This window comes from Triticum urartu, chromosome 6 (genome assembly GCF_003073215.2).
Source record: "Triticum urartu cultivar G1812 chromosome 6, Tu2.1, whole genome shotgun sequence".
In the NCBI taxonomy this organism is placed as follows: Eukaryota; Viridiplantae; Streptophyta; class Magnoliopsida; order Poales; family Poaceae; genus Triticum; species Triticum urartu.
In genome coordinates this window covers 249,564,841-249,587,288 of record NC_053027.1, presented here as the reverse complement: position 1 = coordinate 249,587,288, position 22,448 = coordinate 249,564,841, and the positions used below count along the sequence as shown (strand labels likewise).

Below are 22,448 nucleotides of genomic sequence, written 5' to 3'. Positions count from 1 at the left end.
AATCGAAAATACAGCTAATGCTATCATGATTCCGACGGACTCAAGCATCGCTACGGGTGAGAAATTCTCATCGTAGTCAACTCCTTGAACTTGTGAAAAGACTCTTTCCCACAAGTCGAGCTTCATAGACGGTAACATTACCGCCCACGTCCGTCTTCTTCTTAAAGATCCATTTATCTCAATGGCTTGCCGATCATCGGGCAAGTCCACCAAAGTCCATACTTTGTTCTGATATATGAATCCTATCTCGGATTTCATGGCTTCTAACCATTTGTCGGAATACGGGCCAACCATCGCTTCTCCATAGATCGTAGGTTCATTATTGTCTAACAACATGATGTCTAAGACAGGATTACCGTACCACTTAGGAGTAGTACATATCCTTGTCGACCTACGAGGTTCGATAGCAACTTGATCCGGAGCTTCATGATCACTATCATTAACTTCCTATTCAACAGACGTAGGTGCCACAGAAAACATCTTTCTGTGTTGCATCATTCTCTGGTTGAAATAAAGGTTCGACAACCTCATCAAGTTCTATCTTCCTCCCACTCAATTCTTTCGAGAGAAACTCCTTGTCGAGAAAGGACCCGTTCTTAGCGACAAACAATTTGCCCTCGGATCTGAGATAGAAGGTATACCCAACTGTCACCTTTGGGTATCCTATAAAGATGTGTTTGTCCGCTTTGGGTTCGAGCTTCTCCGGCTGAAGCCTTAAGCATCGCAGCCCCAAACATTAAGAAACGACAACTTTGGTTTCTTGCCAAACCAATGTTCATACGACGTCGTCTCAACGGACTTAGATGGTGTCCTATCTAAAGTGAATGCAGTTGTCTCTAACGCATAACCTCAAAATGAAAATGGTAGATTGGTATGAGACATCATAGATCGCACCATATCTCATAGGGTTCGATTACGACGTCCGAACACACCATTACCTTGTGGTGTTCCAGGTGGCTTCAACTGTGAAACAATTCCACAATTTCTTAAGTGATTGCCAAACTCATAACTCAGAAAATCCCCTTTTGATCAGATCGTAGGAACATGATCTTTTTGTTATGATGATTCTTAACTTCACTCTGAAATCACTTGAACTTTTCAAACGTTTCAGACTTGTGCTTCATTAAGCAAATATACCTATATCTACTCAAATCGTCAGTGAATATGAGAAAATAGCGATATCCACCGCACACTTCAATTCTCATTGGATCACACGCATCAGCATGTATGATTTCCAACAAGTCACTTGCCCATTTTATTTTACCTGAAAACGGGGTCTTAGTCATCCCGCCCATGAGGCATGGCTCGCATGTGTCAAGCGATTCAAAATCAAGTGACTCCAAACATCCATCGACATGGAGTTTCTTCATGCATCTTTATGCCAATATGACCTAAGCGGCAGTGCCACAAGAAAGTGGTACTATCATTATTAACTCTACATCTTTTGGCGTGAACATGTGTATTACCACGATCGAGATTCAATGAACCATTCACATAGGGTGCATGACCATGAAAGGTATTATTCATGTAAACAGAATAACCATTATTCTCTAACTTAAATGAATAACCGTATTGCAATGAACACGATCTAATCATATTCATGCTCAACGTAGACACCTGATAACATTTATCCAGGTTCAATACTAATCCCGAAGGCAGATGGAGCGTGCGATGGTGATCTCATCAACTTTGGAAAAACTTCCAACACACATCGTCACCTCGCCCTCAGCCAGTCTCCGTTTAGTCCGTAGCTTTTGCTTCAAGTCACCAATAATAGTAACTGAACCGGTATCCAATACCCAAGTGCTACCAGGAGTACTAGTGAGGTACACATTAATGACACGTATAAACTTTGAAGTTGCCAGCCTTATTATCTACCATGCATTTGGGGTAATTCCGCTACCAGTGACCGTTCCCCTTACAATAGAAGCACGTAGTCTCGGGTTTGGGTTCAACCTTGGGTTCCTTCACTGGAGCGGCAACTGGTTTACCATCCATGAAGTTTCCCTTCTAGCCCTTGCCCTTCTTGAAACCAGTGGTCTTGTTAAACCATCAACACTTGATGCTCCTTCTTGATTTCTACCCTTTACGGTCTTAAGCACCGCGAACAGCTCCGGGATCAACTCCATCCCTTGCATGTCATAGTTCATCACAAAGATCTAGTAGCTTAGTGATAGTGGCTAGAGAACTCTATCAATCACTATCTTATCTGGAAGTTTATCTCCCACTTGATTTAAGTGATTGTAGCACCCAGACATTCTGAGCACATGCTCACTAGCTGAGCTATTCTCCTCCATCTTATTGGCTAAAGAACTTTTCAGAGGTCTCACACCTCTCAACACGGGCATGAGCCTGAAATCCCAATTTTAGCTCTTGGAACATCTCATATGTTCTATGGCATTTAAAACGTCATTGGAATCCCGATTCTAAGCCGTAAAGTATGGTGCACTAAACTATCAAGTAGTCATCAGGACGTGTCTGTCAGGTGTTCACAACATCCACAGACGACGTTGTAGGGGTTTGCACATCGAGCGGTGCATCAAAGACGTAAGCCTTCTGTGTAGCAGTGAGGACACTCCTCGGACTACGGACCCAGTCCGCATCATTGCTTACAATATCTTTCAACTTAATCTTTCTCTAGGAACGTATTGAAACAGGGAGCTACAACGTGAGCTATTTATCTACAACATATTTGCAAAGACAATTTAGACTATGTTCATGATAATTGAGTTCATCTAATGAACTCCCACTCAGATAGACATCCCTCTAGTCATCTAAGTGAAACATGATCCGAGTCAACTAGGCCGTGTCCGATCATCACGTGAGACGGACTAGTCAACATCGGTGAACATCTTCATGTTGATCGTATCTTCTATACGACTCATGCTCGACCTTTCGGTCTTCCGTGTTCCGAGGCCATGTCTGTACATGCTAGGCTCGTCAAGTCAACCTAAGTGTTTTTGCTGTGTAAATCTGGCTTACACCCGTTGTATTCGAATGTTAGAATCTATCACACCCGATCATCACGTGGTGCTTCGAAACAACGAACCTTCGCAACGGTGCACAGTTAGGGGGAACACTTTCCTTGAAATTATTGCGAGGGATCATCTTATTTAAGCTACCGTCGTTCTAAGAAAATAAGATGTAAAACATGATAAACAACACATGCAATCAAATAGTGACATGATATGGCCAATATCATTTTGCTCCTTTTGATCTCCATCTTCGGGGCTCTATGATCATCGTTGTCACCGGCATGACACCATGATCTCCATCATCATGATCTCCATCATCGTGTCTTCTTGAAGTTGTCTCATCATCTATTACTTCTACTACTATGGCTAACGCTTTAGCAATGAAGTAAAGTAATTACATGACGTTTTATGTTGACACGCAGGTCATAAATAAATTAAGACAACTCCTATGGCTCCTGCCAGTTGTCATACTCATCGACATGCAAGTTGTGATTCCTATTACAAGAACATGATCAATCTCATACATCACATATATCATTCATCACATCCTTTTGGCCATATCACATCACAAGGCATATGCTGCAAAAACAAGTTAGACGTCCTCTAATTGTTGTTGCAAGTTTTTACGTGGCTACTATAGGTTTCTAGCAAGAACGTTTCTTACCTACGCGAAAACCACAATGTGATATGCCAATTTCTATTTACCCTTCACAAGGACCCTTTTCATCGAATCCGATCCGACTAAAGTGGGAGAGACAGACACCCGCTAGCCACCTTATGCAACTAGTGCATATCAATCGGTGGAACCAGTCTCACGTAAGAGTACGTGTAAGGTCGGTCCGGGCCGCTTTATCCCACGATGCCGCCGAATCAAGATAAGACTAGTAACGGCAAGTAAATTGACAAAATCGACACCCACAACTGCTTTGTGTTCTACTCGTGCATAGAAACTACGCATAGACCTAGCTGTGATACCACTGTTGGGGAACGTAGCAGAAATTCAAAATTTTCTATGCATCACCAAGATCAATCTATGGAATAATCTAGCAACGAGGGGAAGGAGAGTGCATCTACATACCCTTGTAGATCGCTAAGCGGAAGCGTTCAAGTGAACGGGGTTGATGGAGTCGTACTCGTCGTGATCCAAATCACCGATGATCATAGTGCCGAACGGACGACACCTCCGTGTTCAACACACGTACAGCCCGGTGACGTCTCCTATGCCTTGATCCAGCAAGGGGAGAAGGAGAGGTTGGGGAAGACTCCATCCAGCAGAAGCACGACGGCGTGGTGGTGGTGGAGGAGCGTGGTACTCCAGCAGGGCTTCGCCAAGCACCGCGAGAGACGAGGAGGGAGAGGGGTAGGGCTGCGCCAAGAAGGAGATGTTCTCGTGTCTATGGCAGCCCAAAAACCCCACTATATATAGGGGAAAGGGAGGGTCTGCGCCCCCACCTAGGTTTCCACCCCTAGGGGTGGCGGCCAGCCCTAGATCCCATCTAGGGGGCGGCCAAGGGGGGAGAGAGGGGGGGCACACCACTAGGTGGGCCTTAGGCCCATCTGAGCCTAGGGTTTCCCCCTTTTTCCTTCTCTCTTCGCCTTGGGCCCTGGTGGGGGGGCGCACCAGCCCACCTGGGGCTGGTCCCCCTTCACACTTGGCCCACGCAGCCCTCTGGGGCAGGTGGCCCCACCTGGTGGACCCCCGGGACCCTCCCGGTGGTCCCGGTACGTTACCGATAGCACCCGATGACGGGTTTCGTAGTAATTTCAAAAAAAAAATCCTACGCACACGCAAGATCATGGTGATGCATAACAACGAGAGGGGAGAGTGTGATCTACATACCCTTGTAGATCGACAACGGAAGCGTTAGCACAACGTGGTTGATGTAGTCGTACGTCTTCACGACCCGACCGATCAAGCACCGAAACTACGGCACCTCCGAGTTCTAGCACACGTTCAGCTCGATGACGATCCCCGGACTCCGATCCAGCAAAGTGTCGGGGAAGAGTTCCGTCAGCACGACGGCGTGGTGACGATCTTGATGTACTACCGTCGCAGGGCTTCGCCTAAGCACCGCTATGATATTATCGAGGACTATGGTGGAAGGGGGCACCGCACACGGCTAAGAATATGATCACGTGGATCAACTTGTGTCTCTATGGGGTGCCCCCTTGCCCCCGTATATAAAGGATCAAGGGGAGGAGGCCGGCCGGCCCCTATGGCGCGCCAAGGAGGAGTCCTCCTCCTAGTAGGAGTAGGACTCCTACTAGGAGGGGGAAAGAAGTGGGGAGGGAGAAGGAAAGGGGGGCGCCGCCCCCCTCTCCTAGTCCAATTCGGACCAGGGGGGAGGAGGCGCGCGGCCCACCCTGGCTGCCCCTCTCTCTCCCCACTAAGGCCCATATGACCCATTACTTCTCCGGGGGGGGGTCCGGTAACCCTCCGGCTCTCCGGTTTTCTCCGAAATCACCCGGAACACTTCCGGTGTCTGAATATAGCCGTCCAATATATCAATATTTATGTCTCGACCATTTCGAGACTCCTCGTCATGTCTGTGATCACATCCGGGACTCCGAACTAACTTCAGTACATCAAAACTCATAAACTCATAATATAACTGTCATTGAAACCTTAAGCGTGCGGACCCTACGGGTTCGAGAACAATGTAGACATGACCGAGACACGTCTCTGGTCAATAACCAATAGCGGAACCTGGATGCTCATATTGGCTCCTACATATTCTACGAAGATCTTTTATCGGTCAGACCGCATAACAACATACGTTGTTCGCTTTGTCATCGGTATGTTACTTGCCCGAGATTCGATCGTCGGTATCTCAAATACCTAGTTCAATCTCGTTACCGGCAAGTCTCTTTACTCGTTTCGTAATACATCATCTTGCAACTAACTCATTAGTTGTAATGCTTGCAAGGCTTATGTGATGTGCATTACCGAGAGGGCCCAGAGATACCTCTCCGACAATCGGAGTGACAAATCCTAATCTCGAAATACGCCAACCCAACATCTACCTTTGGAGACACCTGTAGAGCTCCTTTATAATCACCCAGTTACGTTGTGACATTTGGTAGCACACAAAGTGTTCCTCCGGCAAACGGGAGTTGCATAATCTCATAGTCATAGGAACATGTATAAGTCATGAAGAAAGCAATAGCAACATACTAAACGATCGGGTGCTAAGCTAATGGAATGGGTCATGTCAATCAGATCATTCACCTAATGATGTGATCCCGTTAATCAAATAACAACTCTTTGTCCATGGATAGGGAACATAACCATCTTTGATTAACGAGCTAGTCTAGTAGAGGCATACTAGTGACACTCTGTTTGTCTATGTATTCACACATGTATTATGTTTCCGGTTAATACAATTCTAGCATGAATAATAAACATTTATCATGATATAAGGAAATAAATAATAACTTTATTATTGCCTCTAGGGCATATTTCCTTGAGTCTCCCACTTGCACTAGAGTCAATAATCTAGATTACACAGTAATGATTCTAACACCCATGGAGCTTTGGTGCTGATCATGTTTTGCTCATGGAAGAGGCTTAGTCAACGGGTCTGCTACATTCAGATCCGTATGTATCTTGCAAATCTCTATGTCTCCCACCTGGACTAGATCCCGGATGGAATTGAAGCGTCTCTTGATGTGCTTGGTTCTCTTGTGAAATCTGGATTCCATTGCCAAGGCAATTGCACCAGTATTGTCACAAAAGATTTTCATTGGACCCGATGCACTAGGTATGACACCTAGATCGGATATGAACTCCTTCATCCAGACTCCTTCGTTTGCTGCTTCCAAAGCAGCTATGTATTCCGCCTCACATGTAGATCCCGCCACGACGCTTTGTTTAGAACTGCACCAACTGACAGCTCCACCGTTTAATGTAAATACGTATCCGGTTTGCGATTTAGCATCGTCCGGATCAGTGTCAAAGCTTGCATCGACATAACCAGTTACGATTAGCTCTTTGTCACCTCCATAAACGAGAAACATATCCTTAGTCCTCTTCAGGTATTTCAGGATGTTCTTGACCGCTGTCCAGTGATCCACTCCTGGATTACTTTGGTACCTCCCTGCTAGACTTATAGCAAGGCACACATCAGGTCTGGTACACAGCATTGCATACATGATAGAGCCTATGGCTGAAGCATAGGGAACATCTTTCATTTTCTCTCTATCTTCTGCAGTGGTCGGGCATTGAGTCTGACTCAACTTCACACCTTATAACACAGGCAAGAACCCTTTCTTTGCTTGATCCATTTTGAACTTCTTCAAAACTTTGTCAAGGTATGTGCTTTGTGAAAGTCCAATTAAGCGTCTTGATCTATCTCTATAGATCTTTATGCCTAATATGTAAGCAGCTTCACCGAGGTCTTTCATTGAAAAACTCTTATTCAAGTATCCCTTTATGCTATCCAGAAATTCTATATCATTTCCAATCAGTAATATGTCATCCACATATAATATCAGAAATGCTACAGAGCTCCCACTCACTTTCTTGTAAATACAGGCTTCTCCAAAAGTCTGTATAAAACCAAATGCTTTGATCACACTATCAAAGCGTTTATTCCAACTCCGAGAAGCTTGCACCAGTTCATATATGGATCGCTGGAGCTTGCACACTTTGTTAGCTCCCTTTGGATCGACAAAACCTTCTGGTTGTATCATATACAACTCTTCTTCTAGAAATCCATTCAGGAATGCAGTTTTGACATCCATCTGCCAAATTTCATAATCATAAAATGCGGCAATTGCTAACATGATTCAGACAGACTTAAGCATCGCTACGGGTGAGAAGGTCTCATCGTAGTCAATCCCTTGAACTTGCCGAAAACCTTTTGCGACAAGTCGAGCTTTGTAGACAGTAATATTACCGTCAGCGTCAGTCTTCTTCTTGAAGATCCATTTATTCTCAATTGCTTGCCCATCATTGGGCAAGTCAACCAAAGTCCATACTTTGTTCTCATACATGGATCCCATCTCAGATTTCATGGCTTCAAGCCATTTTGCAAAACCTGGGCTCACCATCGCTTCTTCATAGTTCGTAGGTTCATCATGATCAAGTAGCATGACTTTCCAGAACAGGATTACTATACCACTCTGGCGTGGATCTCACTCTGGTTGATCTACGAGGTTCAGTAGTATCTTGTTCTGAAGTTTCATGATCATTATCATTAGCTTCCTCACTAATTGGTGTAGGTGTCACAGAAACAGGTTTCTGTGATGTACTACTTTCCAATAAGGGAGTAGGTATAGTTACCTCGTCAAGTTCTACTTTCCTCCCACTCACTTCTTTCGAGAGAAACTCCTTCTCCAGAAAGTTTCCGAATTTAGCAACAAAAGTCTTGCCTTCGGATCTGTGATAGAAGGTGTATCCAATAGTTTCCTTTGGATATCCTATGAAGACACATTTCTCCGATTTGGGTTCGAGCTTATCAGGTTGAAGCTTTTTCACATAAGCATCGCAGCCCCAAACTTTCAGAAACGACAACTTTGGTTTCTTGCCAAACCACAGTTCATAAGGCGTCGTCTCAACGGATTTTGATGGTGCCCTATTTAACGTGAATGCGGCCGTCTCTAGAGCGTATCCCCAAAATGATAGCGGTAAATCAGTAAGAGACATCATAGATCGTACCATATCTAGTAAAGTACGATTACGACATTCAGACACACCATTACGCTGTGGTGTTCCGGGTGGCGTGAGTTGCGAAACTATTCCACATTGTTTCAAATGTACACCAAACTCGTAACTCAAATTTCTCCTCCACGATCAGATCGTAGGAATTTTATTTTCTTGTTACGATGATTTTCAACTTCACTCTGAAATTCTTTGAACTTTTCAAACGTTTCAGACTTGTGTTTCATTAAGTAGGTATACCCATATCTGCTTAAGTCATCTGTGAAGGTGAGAAAATAACGGTATCCGCCACGAGCCTCAACATTCATCGGACCACATACATCTGTATGTATGATTTCTAACAAATCTGTTGCTCTCTCCATAGTACCGGAGAACGGTGTTTTTGTCATCTTACCCATAAGGCACGGTTCGCAAGTACCAAGTGATTCATAATCAAGTGGTTCCAAAAGCCCATCAGTATGGAGTTTCTTCATGCGCTTTATACCGATATGACCTAAACGGCAGTGCCACAAATATGTTGCACTATCATTATCAACTCTGCATCTTTTGGTTTCAACACTATGAATATGTGTGTCACTACTATCGAGATTTAATAAGAATAGACCACTCTTTAAGGGTGCATGACCATAAAAGATATTACTCGTGTAAATAGAACAACCATTATTCTCTGATTTAAATGAATAACCGTCTCGCATCAAACAAGATCCAGATATAATGTTCATGCTTAACACTGGCACCAAATAACAATTATTTAGTTCTAATATTAATCCCGAAGGTAGATGTAGAGGTAGCGCGCCGACTGCGATCACATCGACTTTGGAACCGTTTCCCACGCGCATCGTCACCTCGTCCTTAGCCAATCTTCGCTTAATCCGTAGTCCTTGTTTCGAGTTGCAAATATTAGCAATAGAACCAGTATCAAATACCCAGGTGCTACTGCGAGCATTAGTAAGGTACACATCAATAACATGTATATCACATATACCTTTGTTCACCTTGCCATCCTTCTTATTCGCCAAATACTTGAGGCAGTTCCACTTCCAGTGACCAGTCTGCTTGCAGTAGAAGCACTCAGTTTCAGGCTTAGGTCCAGGTTTGGGTTTCTTCTCTTGAGCAGCAACTTGCTTGCTGTTCTTTTTGAAGTTCCCCTTCTTCTTCCCTTTGCCCTTTTTCTTGAAACTAGTGGTCTTGTTGACCATCAACACTTGATGCTCCTTCTTGATTTCTACCTCCGCAGCTTTCAGCATTGCGAAGAGCTCGGGAATAGTCTTATTCATCCCTTGCATATTATAGTTCATCACGAAGCTCTTGTAGCTTGGTGGCAGTGATTGGAGAATTTTGTCAACGACGCAATCATCTGGAAGATTAACTCCCAATTGAATCAAGTGATTATTATACCCAGACATTTTGAGTATATGCTCACTGACAGAACTGTTCTCCTCCATCTTGCAGCTATAGAACTTATTGGAGACTTCATATCTCTCAATCCGGGCATTTGCTTGAAATATTAACTTCAACTCCTGGAACATCTCATATGCTCCATGACGTTCAAAACGTCATTGAAGTCCCGATTCTAAGCCGTAAAGCATGGCACACTGAACTATCGAGTAGTCATCAGCTTTGCTCCGCCAGACGTTCATAACATCTGGTGTTGCTCCAGCAGCAGGCCTGGCACCCAGCGGTGCTTCCAGGACGTAATTCTTCTGTGCAGCAATGAGGATAATTCTCAAGTTACGGACCCAGTCCGTGTAATTGCTACCATCATCTTTCAACGCTTTCTCAAGGAACGCATTAAAATTCAACGGAACAACAGCACGGGCCATCTATCTACAATCAAACATAGACAAGCAAGATACTATCAGGTACTAAGTTCATGATAAATTTAGGTTCAATTAATCATATTACTTAAGAACTCCCACTTAGATAGACATCCCTCTAATCCTCTAAGTGATTATGTGATCCAAATCAACTAAACCATGTCCGATCATCACGTCAGATGGAGTAGTTTCATTGGTGAACATCGCTATGTTGATCATATCTGCTATATGATTCACGCTCGACCTTTCGGTCTCCGTGTTCCGAGGCCATATCTGCATATGCTTGGCTCGTCAAGTATAACCTGAATATTCCGCGTGTGCAACTGTTTTGCACCCGTTGTATTTGAACGTAGAGCCTATCACACCCGATCATCACGTGGTGTCTCAACACGAAGAACTTTCGCAACGGTGCATACTCAGAGAGAACACTTCTTGATAATTAGTGAGAGATCATCTTATAATGCTACCGTCAATCAAAGCAAGATAAGATGCATAAAAGATAAACATCACATGCAATCAATATAAGTGATATGATATGGCCATCATCATCTTGTGCTTGTGATCTCCATCTTCGAAGCACTGTCGTGATCACCATCGTCACCGGCGCGACACCTTGATCTCCATCGTAGCATCGTTGTCGTCTCGCCAATCTTATGCTTCCACGACTATCGCTACCGCTTAGTGATAAAGTAGAGCATTACAGCGCGATTGCATTGCATACAATAAAGTGACAACCATATGGCTCCTGCCAGTTGTCGATAACTCGGTTACAAAACATGATCATCTCATACAATAAAATTTAGCATCATGTCTTGACCATATCACATCACAACATGCCCTGCAAAAACAAGTTAGACGTCCTCTACTTTGTTGTTGCAAGTTTTTACGTGGCTGCTATGGGCTTAAGCAAGAACCAATCTTACCTACGCATCAAAACCACAACGATAGTTTGTCAAGTTGGTGCTGTTTTAACCTTCACAAGGACCGGGCGTAGCCACACTCGGTTCAACTAAAGTTGGAGAAACTGTCACCCGCTAGCCACCTTTGTGCAAAGCACGTCGGGAGAACCAGTCTCGCGTAAGCGTACGCGTAATGTCGGTCCGGGCCGCTTCGTCCAACAATACCGCCGAACCAAAGTATGACATGCTGGTAAGCAGTATGACTTATATCGCCCACAACTCACTTGTGTTCTACTCGTGCATATAACATCAACACATAAAACCTAGGCTCGGATGCCACTGATGGGTTTCGTAGTAATTTCAAAAAAATTCCTACGCACACGCAAGATCATGGTGATGCATAGCAACGAGAGGGGAGAGTGTGATCTGCGTACCCTTGTAGATCGACAATGGAAGCGTTAGCACAACGTGGTTGATGTAGTCGTACGTCTTCACGGCCCGACCGATCAAGCACCGAAACTACGGCACCTCCGAGTTCTAGCACACGTTCAGCTCGATGACGATCCCCGGACTCCGATCCAGCAAAGTGTCGGGGAAGAGTTCCGTCAGCACGACGGCGTGGTGACGATCTTGATGTACTACCGTCGCAGGGCTTCGCCTAAGCACCGCTATGATATTATTGAGGACTATGGTGGAAGGGGGCACCGCACACGGCTAAGAATATGATCACGTGGATCAACTTGTGTCTCTATGGGGTGCCCCCTTGCCCCCGTATATAAAGGATCAAGGGGAGGAGGCCGGCCGGCCCCTATGGCGCGCCAAGGAGGAGTCCTCCTCCTAGTAGGAGTAGGACTCCTACTAGGAGGGGGAAAGAAGTGGGGAGGGAGAAGGAAAGGGGGGCGCCGCCCCCCCTCTCCTAGTCCAATTCGGACCAGGGGGGAGGAGGCGCGCGGCCCACCCTGGCTGCCCCCTCTCTCTCTCCACTAAGGCCCATATGGCCCATTACTTCTCCCGGGGGGGTTCCAGTAACCCTCTGGCTCTCCGGCTTTCTCCGAAATCACCCGGAACACTTCCGGTATCCGAATATAGCCGTCCAATATATCAATCTTTATGTCTTGACCATTTCGAGACTCCTCGTCATGTCCGTGATCACATATGGGACTCCGAACTAACTTTGGTACATCAAAACTCATAAACTCATAATATAACTGTCATTGAAACCTTAAGCGTGCGGACCCTATGGGTTCGAGAACAATGTAGACATGACCGAGACACGTCTCCGGTCAATAACCAATAGCGGAACCTGGATGCTCATATTGGCTCCTACATATTCTACGAAGATCTTTTATCGGTCAGACCGCATAACAACATACGTTGTTCCCTTTGTCATCGGTATGTTACTTGCCGGAGATTCGATCGTCGGTATCTCAAATACCTAGTTCAATCTCGTTACCGGCAAGTCTCTTTACCCGTTTCGTAATACATCATCTTCCAACTAACTCGTTAGTTGTAATGCTTGCAAGGCTTATGTGATGTGCATTACCGAGAGGGCCCAGAGATACCTCTCCGACAATCGGAGTGACAAATCCTAATCTCGAAATACGCCAACCCAACATCTACCTTTGGAGACACCTGTAGAGCTCCTTTATAATCACCTAGTTACGTTGTGACGTTTGGTAGCACACAAAGTGTTCCTCTGGCAAACAGGAGTTGCATAATCTCATAGTCATAGGAACATGTATAAGTCATGAAGAAAGCAATAGCAACATACTAAACGATCGGGTGCTAAGCTAATGGAATGGGTCATGTCAATCAGATCATTCACCTAATGATGTGATCCCGTTAATCAAATAACAACTCTTTGTCAATGGTTAGGGAACATAACCATCTTTGATTAACGAGCTAGTCTAGTACTAGTGACACTCTGTTTGTCTATGTATTCACACATGTGTTATGTTTCCGGTTAATACAATTCTAGCATGAATAATAAACATTTATCATGATATAAGGAAATAAATAATAACTTTATTATTGCCTCTAGGGCATATTTCCTTCACACGAAACTTTTCCGGTGACCAAAACAGGACTTCCCATATATAAATCTTTACCTCCGGACCATTCCGGAACTCCTCGTGATGTCCGGGATCTCATCCGGGACTCCGAACAACATTCGGTAACCATGTATATCTATTCCCTATAACCCTAGCGTCATCGAACCTTAAGTGTGTAGACCCTACGGGTTCGGGAACCATGCAGACATGACCGAGACAACTCTTCGGTCAATAACAAACAGCGGGATCTGGATACGCATGTTGGCTCCCACATGTTCCACGATGATCTCATCGGATGAACCACAATGTCAAGGACTTAATCAATCCCGTATTCAATTCCCTTTGTCCAGCGGTATTGTACTTTGCCCGAGATTCGATCGTCGGTATCCCGATACCTTGTTCAATCTCGTTACCGGCAAGTCTCTTTACTCGTTTCGTAACACATCATCCCATGATCAACTCCTTGGTCACATTGTGCACATTATGATGATGTCCTACCGAGTGGGCCCAGAGATACCTCTCCGTTTACACGGAGTGACAAATCCTAGTCTCGATTCGTGCCAACCCAACAGACACTTTCGGAGATACCTGTAGTGTACCTTTAGAGCCACCCAGTTACGTTGTGACGTTTGGCACACCCAAAGCACTCCTACGGTATCCGGGAGTTGCACAATCTCATGGTCTAAGGAAATGATACTTGACATTAGAAAAGCTTTAGCATACGAACTACACGATCTTTGTGCTAGGCTTAGGATTGGGTCTTGTCCATCACATCATTCTCCTAATGATGTGATCCCGTTATCAACGACATCCAATGTCCATGGTCAGGAAATCGTAACCATCTATTGATCAACGAGCTAGTCAACTAGAGGCTTACTAGGGACATGGTGTTGTCTATGTATCCACACATGTATCTGAGTTTCCTATCAATACATTCTAGCATGGATAATAAACGATTATCATGAACAAGGAAATATAATAATAACCAATTTATTATTGCCTCTAGGGCATATTTCCAACACGGAGACCCCCAAATCCAGGACTCCCTCAGCGACCATGGCGGGCGGGCACCATCCGTGCACGCGAAGGAGAAGAAGGTGCCAGGAATCGAAGAGGCTCGCGTCGGACACTGCCCTCCCCCCCACCTGGCCATGGTGTGAGTGTGCGTTCAAGACACCCGGTGAGGCATGCTATCGTCTGCAGCAGTGCCTAGTCCTCGCGTACCTGGTTCTCAAGGTGAACCGCATGTGAGGCAGCTTTTTCTTGGCGCGCCGTACGCGAGCCGACAGGTAGGAGGCAACACGGAACTACATGGCAGCTGCAACTGTTCATGTGCGAACAGTAGGATGGTGGCGATGGAGAGCTGGACGCGCGGCTATGTTCAAGCCGATTAACGACAGACGCAGTGACGTGCGGTGGATTCGCCACTGCGGCCATGGATGGTCCTCTGCTCCTCCTCCGACTGTGATCGCAACCGGATCCTCCTCCAAACCTGAGCTCCATCTTGCCCGTCACAGTGCCGGGCCGTAGCAGTTCAGGGTTCCTGCCATGCAAGCCCCCTCTTCCCCAATGCCCCATAACCCCTATCATGCCTTTCCGTAGGTTTCTAACGTGTCGGCCGTCTAAGCTTTCCAACAAAATCTGAAGGTGCAGGCTATCACTGGTGGCTTTTGAATCCACTTTTAAGATCTATTGTGCTTCCAGGATCCGCTGGCCTAATACAACTTGGTGAAGAAGCCGGACACAAACACGCTAGCGAGTCTAAAGAAGGAACGCTCCTCCGTTTTTTATCAGAAACTAACTGGATCAGAAACAAAAATCAGAAGATCGTAAGGCTGTGGACAGGATGACGATGTATGAAACTTTTTTTTGGACGGGCCCAAGTGGATGTGAACGTTTTCCTTTCTCGTGTTGTACTCAAGCTGGCCCAACGGCCCAACTAGCAGATCGAAGTTAGTAGGAACGCAGCGAACGTGATCGAATGAAACGGTTTTAGTACCACCTCGCGTATATGTTTTAAATTCAAACTGAAAGCGTAAATTCACAGAAAGAAATTGTATTGTGATGGTGAACCCAAGGAGTCAATCTGTACTTTATTATTATTAGGTAAATACTAGTAATAGTAACTAGTAACTAGTAATAGTAAAAATGCCCGTGCATTGCACCGGGAGAAACGATCCACGCACACGATCATGTAATTTGTGAAGGTTTAGTTGTATATTTGTGCCCATGCTTCACTATGGAGCAAGAGCAAGACTCCAAGCAAAAAGGTGAGCAAGGTGTCACCAGACTTAGTTTGATGCCACATCCATTCACATGTTCAATCCTCACATGGACCAATATTGAAAATATTTTGTTGTTGAATAAATATCAACAGAAGGAATCAAACAAATAAAATAATTCTAAGCAACTAAGAATCTACAATTGACACATAATTGTGATGTTGATAGTAGATTGACTATTCATTTTAAAAATAGTACCAAATTCAGTAAATGGGAAACTTTTGACTTTTGAGATAATGGAACTGGGTCTTCTCATACTGCTCAAGTACATCCTTGCCTTCTCGTCTAGGAGCTGAAAACTGAAAAGAAACAAAAAAGAAAGTCACATTTGTGGTCACTCAAATCATTTACAATGTAAACCAAAAATATAGTCTTCCCACGACTACCTTATCAGAGAACTTGTATACTCCCTCGGAGAAGCTTATATTTCTCTACGGAGGGAGTATATTTGAAGGTGGGTAGTGGTTTTACCAGGGAAGTTGGTTTTCAGTCAGCAACTGATAAAAATTGCACCCTATACTCCAAATGGAAAGTAAACACTGCATTTTGGGGGAAACTACAGGTCTAAACATGTTAAGAAACATGAATATAAGCAAAATATTAAAGATGATTTTATTCTTTTTGGAAGCACGATAAGTTCGTTTGGATGTAGTGGAATTCATTTATTGTCGAACAATATAGTGTTACACTACAACGTTAACTAAAATGCTAACCAAGTGGCAAGTATTCTGCACCCTGTAGTTGTGTGTTTATGGAGCTCACTGACGGCAAGGGAACAACACATGTGACAGGAGAAGGAGGGGGTAGGGAGTTTAGTATACATGACGAGCATTCGTAAAACACACTCTTTGATGTAAATATGAAGAGTTTGAAATCCGTTAGGAATAAACTTGTGATTCGGCGTATTCCTCTTCATCATGCTACTGATGCTTTGTTCAAATGGTCTGCTTACTTGCAGCTTTGGCGGCCGCTTAGCCGTCCCAGGGAGAGAGACGCCATCACCTCCATCATCACTCAGCTTCGCGCGATGGCTCTCCGGTTGGCTCCACCGCTTCCCCCACCACCTCCAGAATCAGATTAGATCATCGTCTTCATACACCTCCGCCGCCGCTGTCTTGGGGCGTCTTGTAGTGCGTCTGTACTGGGCTTGTTGTGTTGTGCCCACAGCTAAACTTGGGTCTGAGTGTGTCTATGTGTGTGTGCGTTGGACCCTGCCTGCGGTGGCGTTGTGTGGGCGCGTTCCGTGTTCCGTTGTTACCTTGTTACTTTGTGCTTGGTGGTTACTTTATTTATAAAGCGGGGCGAAAGCCTTGTTCGGCGAAATCTACACAGATCTACACAGATGATAATTCCAAACATGTTTAAAAACGGTAACGCCAAAAGGAGTAAGAATTATCTTTGAAAACAGAAACATAAGGAGAAAATTAGAGCTACACATATCTTTCATGGTAAGCCATTGAGAAGTTCAATGCCTGACGGAACAGCAGTACATCTACAGAAGATCTCCATTTATCATAGGAAGGTACAACTAGCGTACTGCTAAATGATAATATGCACTAAATAAGTTGGTAGAATATGATTTTGGTTCAAGTAAAATTTATTCCTTGCCATGATCTGTGGTAACATGAAACATTGTAATATGATTTTGAGCAGTAAAACTAAATTTTTAATGACTAACAAGAACAAAAATAGGTTCAAAAATATAAGCATACACTAAATTCAGGAGTTGCCTATAAATAAACAGCAGATCCCAGCAGTAGCATTGTATATTAGCATCAGTGTATTTCAGATCTAACAAAAACAGTCAGCCTACCCGACAACACATCCAACACAGGTAGCTCCATCATCGAACACAGCCAACGTCCGTCTGTGGAGATGGAGATCCACAGACGGACTGGCTAAGGAACAAAAAATCCATTTGCATAAGTGTAACACCCTCGATGCGACTATAGCTCCCACGTGTCAAGGCACGACTTAGAGACATAATCGCATTGAAGGCATATGTCGCAAGTTAGGCAATCTTCACAACATCCCATGTAATATAATAATAAAAGAGGAGATAACATAGTTGACTTACACTCGCCACGCCAATCAAGTACATAAATAACATTACATCAACCAAACACTCATGGCCCGACTACGGCGCAAAATAAAAGAGAACCCAACATGCGACAACGGTCCCAATCACCCCCAACTGGGCACCACTACTGATCATCGGGAAAGGAAACATAGTATCGTTGAGAGTCTTCGTCGAACTCCCACTTGAGCTCATACGCGTCTCCTGGAGCGGAATCATCAGGCCCTGCATCTGGTGTAATAGTAATCTGTGAGCCACAGGGACTCAGCAATCTCGCACCCTCGCGATCAAGACTATTTGAGCTTATAGGTAAGGCAAGGTAAAATATGAGTGGAGCTGCAGCAAGCGACTAGCAAGTATGGTGGCTAACTTACGCAAATGAGAGCGAGAAGAGAAGGCAAAGCACGGTCGATAAAAGTATGATCAAGAAGTGATCCTATAGCAACCTACGCCAAGCATAACTCCAACAACCGTGTTCACTTCCCGGACTCCGCCGGAAAGAGACCATCACGGTTACACACGCGGTTGATTCATTTTAATTAAGGTCGACTTCAGGTTTCTACAACCGGACGTTAACAAATCCCATCTGCCCATAACCACGGGCACGGCTTTCGAAAGTTCAATCCCTGCAGGGGAGTCCCAACTTAGCCCATGACAAGCTCTCACGGTCAACGAAGGAATAGACCTCCTCCCAAGATATTCCGATCAGACTCGGTATCTCGGTAATTCAAGACACTTCGACAGGTTAAAACAAGACCAGCAACACCACCCGAATGTGCCGACAAATCCCGATAGGAGCTGCACATATCTCTTTCTCAGGGCACACTCAGATGAGACATCCTACGAGTAAAACCAACCCTCAAGTTGCCCCGAGGTGGCCCCGCAGTCTACTCGGTCGGACCAACACTCAGAGGAGCACTGGCCCGGGGGGGTTAAAATAAGATGACCCTTGAGTCTGCAGAACCCAAGGGAAAGAAAAGGCTAGGTGGCGAATGGTAAAACCAATGTTGGGCATTGCTGGAAAAGCTTTAATCAAGGCGAAATATCAAGGGGTTCCCATTATAACCCAACCGCGTAAGGAACGCAAAATCCGGGAACATAACACCAATATGACGGAAACTAGGGTGGCAAGAGTGGAACAAAACACTAGGCGAGAGGCCGAGCCTTCCACCCTTTACCAAGTATATAGATGCATTAATTAAATAAGTTATATAGTGATATCCCAACAAGTAAACATGTCCCAACAAGGAACGACATCTCCATGTTCCAACAAGGAACAAACTTCAATCTTCACCTGCAACTAACAACGCTATAAGAGGGGCTGAGCAAAGCGGTAACATAGCCAATCAATGGTTTGCTAGGACATGGTGGGTTAGAGGTTTGACATGGCAATTTGGGAGGCTTGCAAGCAAGTGGTAGGCATCGCAGCAATGGCACAGCAAAAGAGCGAGCAAACTAGCATAGCAAAGATAGTAGTGATTTCGAGGGTATGATCATCTTGCCTGCACAGTTGTCAGAGTTGACTGGATCCTCGAAAGCAAACTCAACGGGCTCCTCGTTAGCGAACTCATCTCCCGGCTCTACCCAAACAAGACAATCAAGCAACAAGGATACAATCAACCACGTGCAAGACCAAGCAATATGATGAAATGATGATATGCTATGCGGGATGCGATGCGGGATGCAAAATGCAAGATATGACAGGAAATGCATGAACCTGGCCTCAACTTGGAATTCCAAGTGTGCCACTGGAAAGATGAGATGAAATCGCTTGAAAACGATATAAAGAACGCCGGAATCGGAGTTACGGTTTGGAAATGGCGAGCGATTCAAAAATGACACCGGTCTGCGATTCACAGCAAGTAGGCCTCTAAATGCAATGAAATGAACATGCTACAGCACCCAAAAAAGACAAAAAAATACATGGCAGGAATGCATTCAAGATGCTTAACAAAAGTCTAACACTGAGCTACGGCTAATTCATCCATTAACAGGTTCAAACAAGCATGGCAAAAACGCAAATGGTAAACAGATCTCAGACTTAGTGAAATTAACACTTGTCTGAAATTTCAGATCATATAGCCCTCTTCGGAGCAACAAAACAACATGCTACAGGACCTGAACATGACAAAAAAAGACATGGCATGGAGCTACTCAACAAGCTTAACAAAAGTCCCTTAGTGACCTTGAGCCAAAAGGAATCACAAAATATACTAACAAGCACAAGAATATAGCAAAAACATAATCAGTTTTCAGACTTACTGAAAACTGGGACATGCTGAAAATTAACTCACGAAGGCATGTTTACGAGCTCGATGCACTCACCACGGTGCAAGTCATGGCAAGACAAGCATACATCCCTTAAGAAGGCACAAAATGCAAGCTAGACATGGCAAGAACAATGGCATAGCATGCACGGATCAACTATAATAACATCGGCAAAATCGCAAACAAGTTGACGACCTGCCCAGATTCGCAACGAAGCAAAAGTAGAGCTCGATTGACTCAAGCTTGGGTACTCCATAATTTCAAAAAAGACATGGATGGATAGAGAACTACAAGATTAACAAAACTCCCTTACTGATCATCCTCAAAAGAGGCACGGATCACTAGGAAACAACAAGAACATATGGCATCATGAGATAAACAATCCCAGGACTTAGTGAAATCACTAAGTCCCTGAAAACAGAATTAGCAAGTGCACCACTTTGCAAGCTTGCACAAGTCACCACACACATCCTAAAAATACATGGGTTGCACATCTGGAGAGATGACAAAACCCTTAACAAAACATATGAAGAACTCACGGGCATATCATGCACACATTAATCATGGCAAAAATGACAAAAGTGCTAAACGGAGTAGCAGATCTGACAATTAACTCAAGTAGCCCTCTTCTAACAGCATTTCGGGCATCAAGATGAGCTCAAATGAAAATAATGCAATGGGGTGAAATGATGTACTCTCTGAGATGAACATTTTGATATGCTATATGCTCAGATCGGAGTTACGGATGCAAAGTTGTGATGCGATGAACATGGCAACTTGGATCTGCAGTTCTGGGACTTAGAGAAAAATTATACCCTCTGAAAACTGGACGGGGTGATGCGGGACGAGGAGATCCGGGCTCGGGCGGCGTGTTTGGTTGGCGGACCGGGTGGATCTCATCCCACCCGGCCGGATCTGGGACGGGGCGGCGGCCGGGTCCGGCGAGGTCGCCGGAGGCGCACGGGAGCCGAGGCGGCGTCGAGGAGGCGGTGGCGCTCGGCCAGGGCGGCGGGGATCGCCGGAGTCCGGTGAGGCACGGTCGGAGGAGGCGGCGACCGGCTTGGGCGGCGCGGCGACGTTGCATGGCGGCGGCGGAGCACGCGTCCCGCGGGGCGCCGGCGAGGAGCACACGCGGCGGGGCGGCGCGCCGCAAGCGGCGGCGCTGGCGATCCGGCCGGCGACCGGAGGCGGAGAAGACAACGGGCGCGAGGCGCGGGACTACTTGGCGGCGGCGGGCAGATCCGGGCCCGGGCGGGCCCGCCTCGGGTCCAGCGGGCCGCGGGAGGAGGCGTGGTGAGGTGGGGCGCGGCGCGGGCAACGTGGCACCGCGGGATTGGAGGAGGGAGTCGGCGGCGCTGATGTGTCGCCCCGGGATTGGTCCGGGCGACGTGGCTGAGGCGGCGGACATGTCCGGCGCGGACGAATTTGTCCGGCGGCGCGAGGTGGACGAAGGTTAGGGTTTATCTGCGCGAGAATTTCGGAGGGAGACACATATTTATAGGTAGAGGGAGCTAGGAGAGTCCAAATGAGGTGCGGTTTTTGGCCACGCGATCGTGATCGAACGATCTAGATGATGGAGAAGGCTTAGGTGGGTTTTGGGCCACTTTGAAAGGGTGTTGGGCTGCAACACACACGAGGCCTTTTCAGTCCCTCGGTTAACCGTTGGAGTATCGAACGAAGTTCAAATGGTACGAAACTTGACAGGCGGTCTACCGGTAGTAAACCAAGGCCGCTTGGCAAGTCTCGGTCCAATACGGAAATGTTTAATCCCCACACATGAAAGAAAGATAGAAATGACCACCGGAGGAGAACGAAGCGCCGAAATGCAAAACGGACAACGGGGAAAATGCTCGGATGCCTGAGACGAACACGTATGAAAATGAAATGCACATGATGACATGATATGCAATGCATGACACGCAAGCAATGACAAGGCAACAACAGCGAATAACTGCACGACACCTGGCACATCGGTCTCGGGGCGTTACAATAAGATCTAGTAATCCAAACTTAATTACATAAAGAGAAGTACATTCCCAGATTTACAGCTGAAGAAATTTAGCGGCAAGTGTCATATTGTATTCGATGATCATACTGTGACCAAAGTATGTATATATAGAATTGCTTGAATTTTGTGGCCATACAGAAATGTAACCAGAGTTAAGAACAATTACCTGTAAGTAGAAAAGCTGCTAAATATGCATAGTTTAACTACGTCTAAAGTAATGTGTACATAGGAATTCAAAGGCTATACTATAATATAAAAACATGCGCTCAATTCTGCAGGGGAAGGACAAGTAATAACCATGATAAGCAAAGGATAAAATTTAGGGGCTGACAAAAACCTACGATTTAGTGCGGAAACAAAGGGCGGCAACGGTGGCCTAACTATGGAACATCGGCGAGTCTTCACTGGA

General features: G+C 45.4%; 1 protein-coding gene across 1 annotated transcript; it reads right to left on the bottom strand.

The window, feature by feature from the left end:
• Positions 1–19,284: 19,284 nt before the first annotated feature.
• Positions 19,285–21,484, bottom strand: LOC125517211 (sterile alpha motif domain-containing protein 1-like). Its single transcript, XM_048682387.1, has 2 exons — positions 20,847–21,484; positions 19,285–19,343 (listed from the first exon to the last, which is right to left on the bottom strand). The coding sequence occupies exons 1-2, from the start codon at positions 21,437–21,439 to the stop codon at positions 19,331–19,333; spliced, it is 606 nt and encodes a 201-aa protein (XP_048538344.1). The 5' UTR covers positions 21,440–21,484; the 3' UTR covers positions 19,285–19,330.
• Between the last annotated feature and the right edge of the window lie 964 nt (positions 21,485–22,448).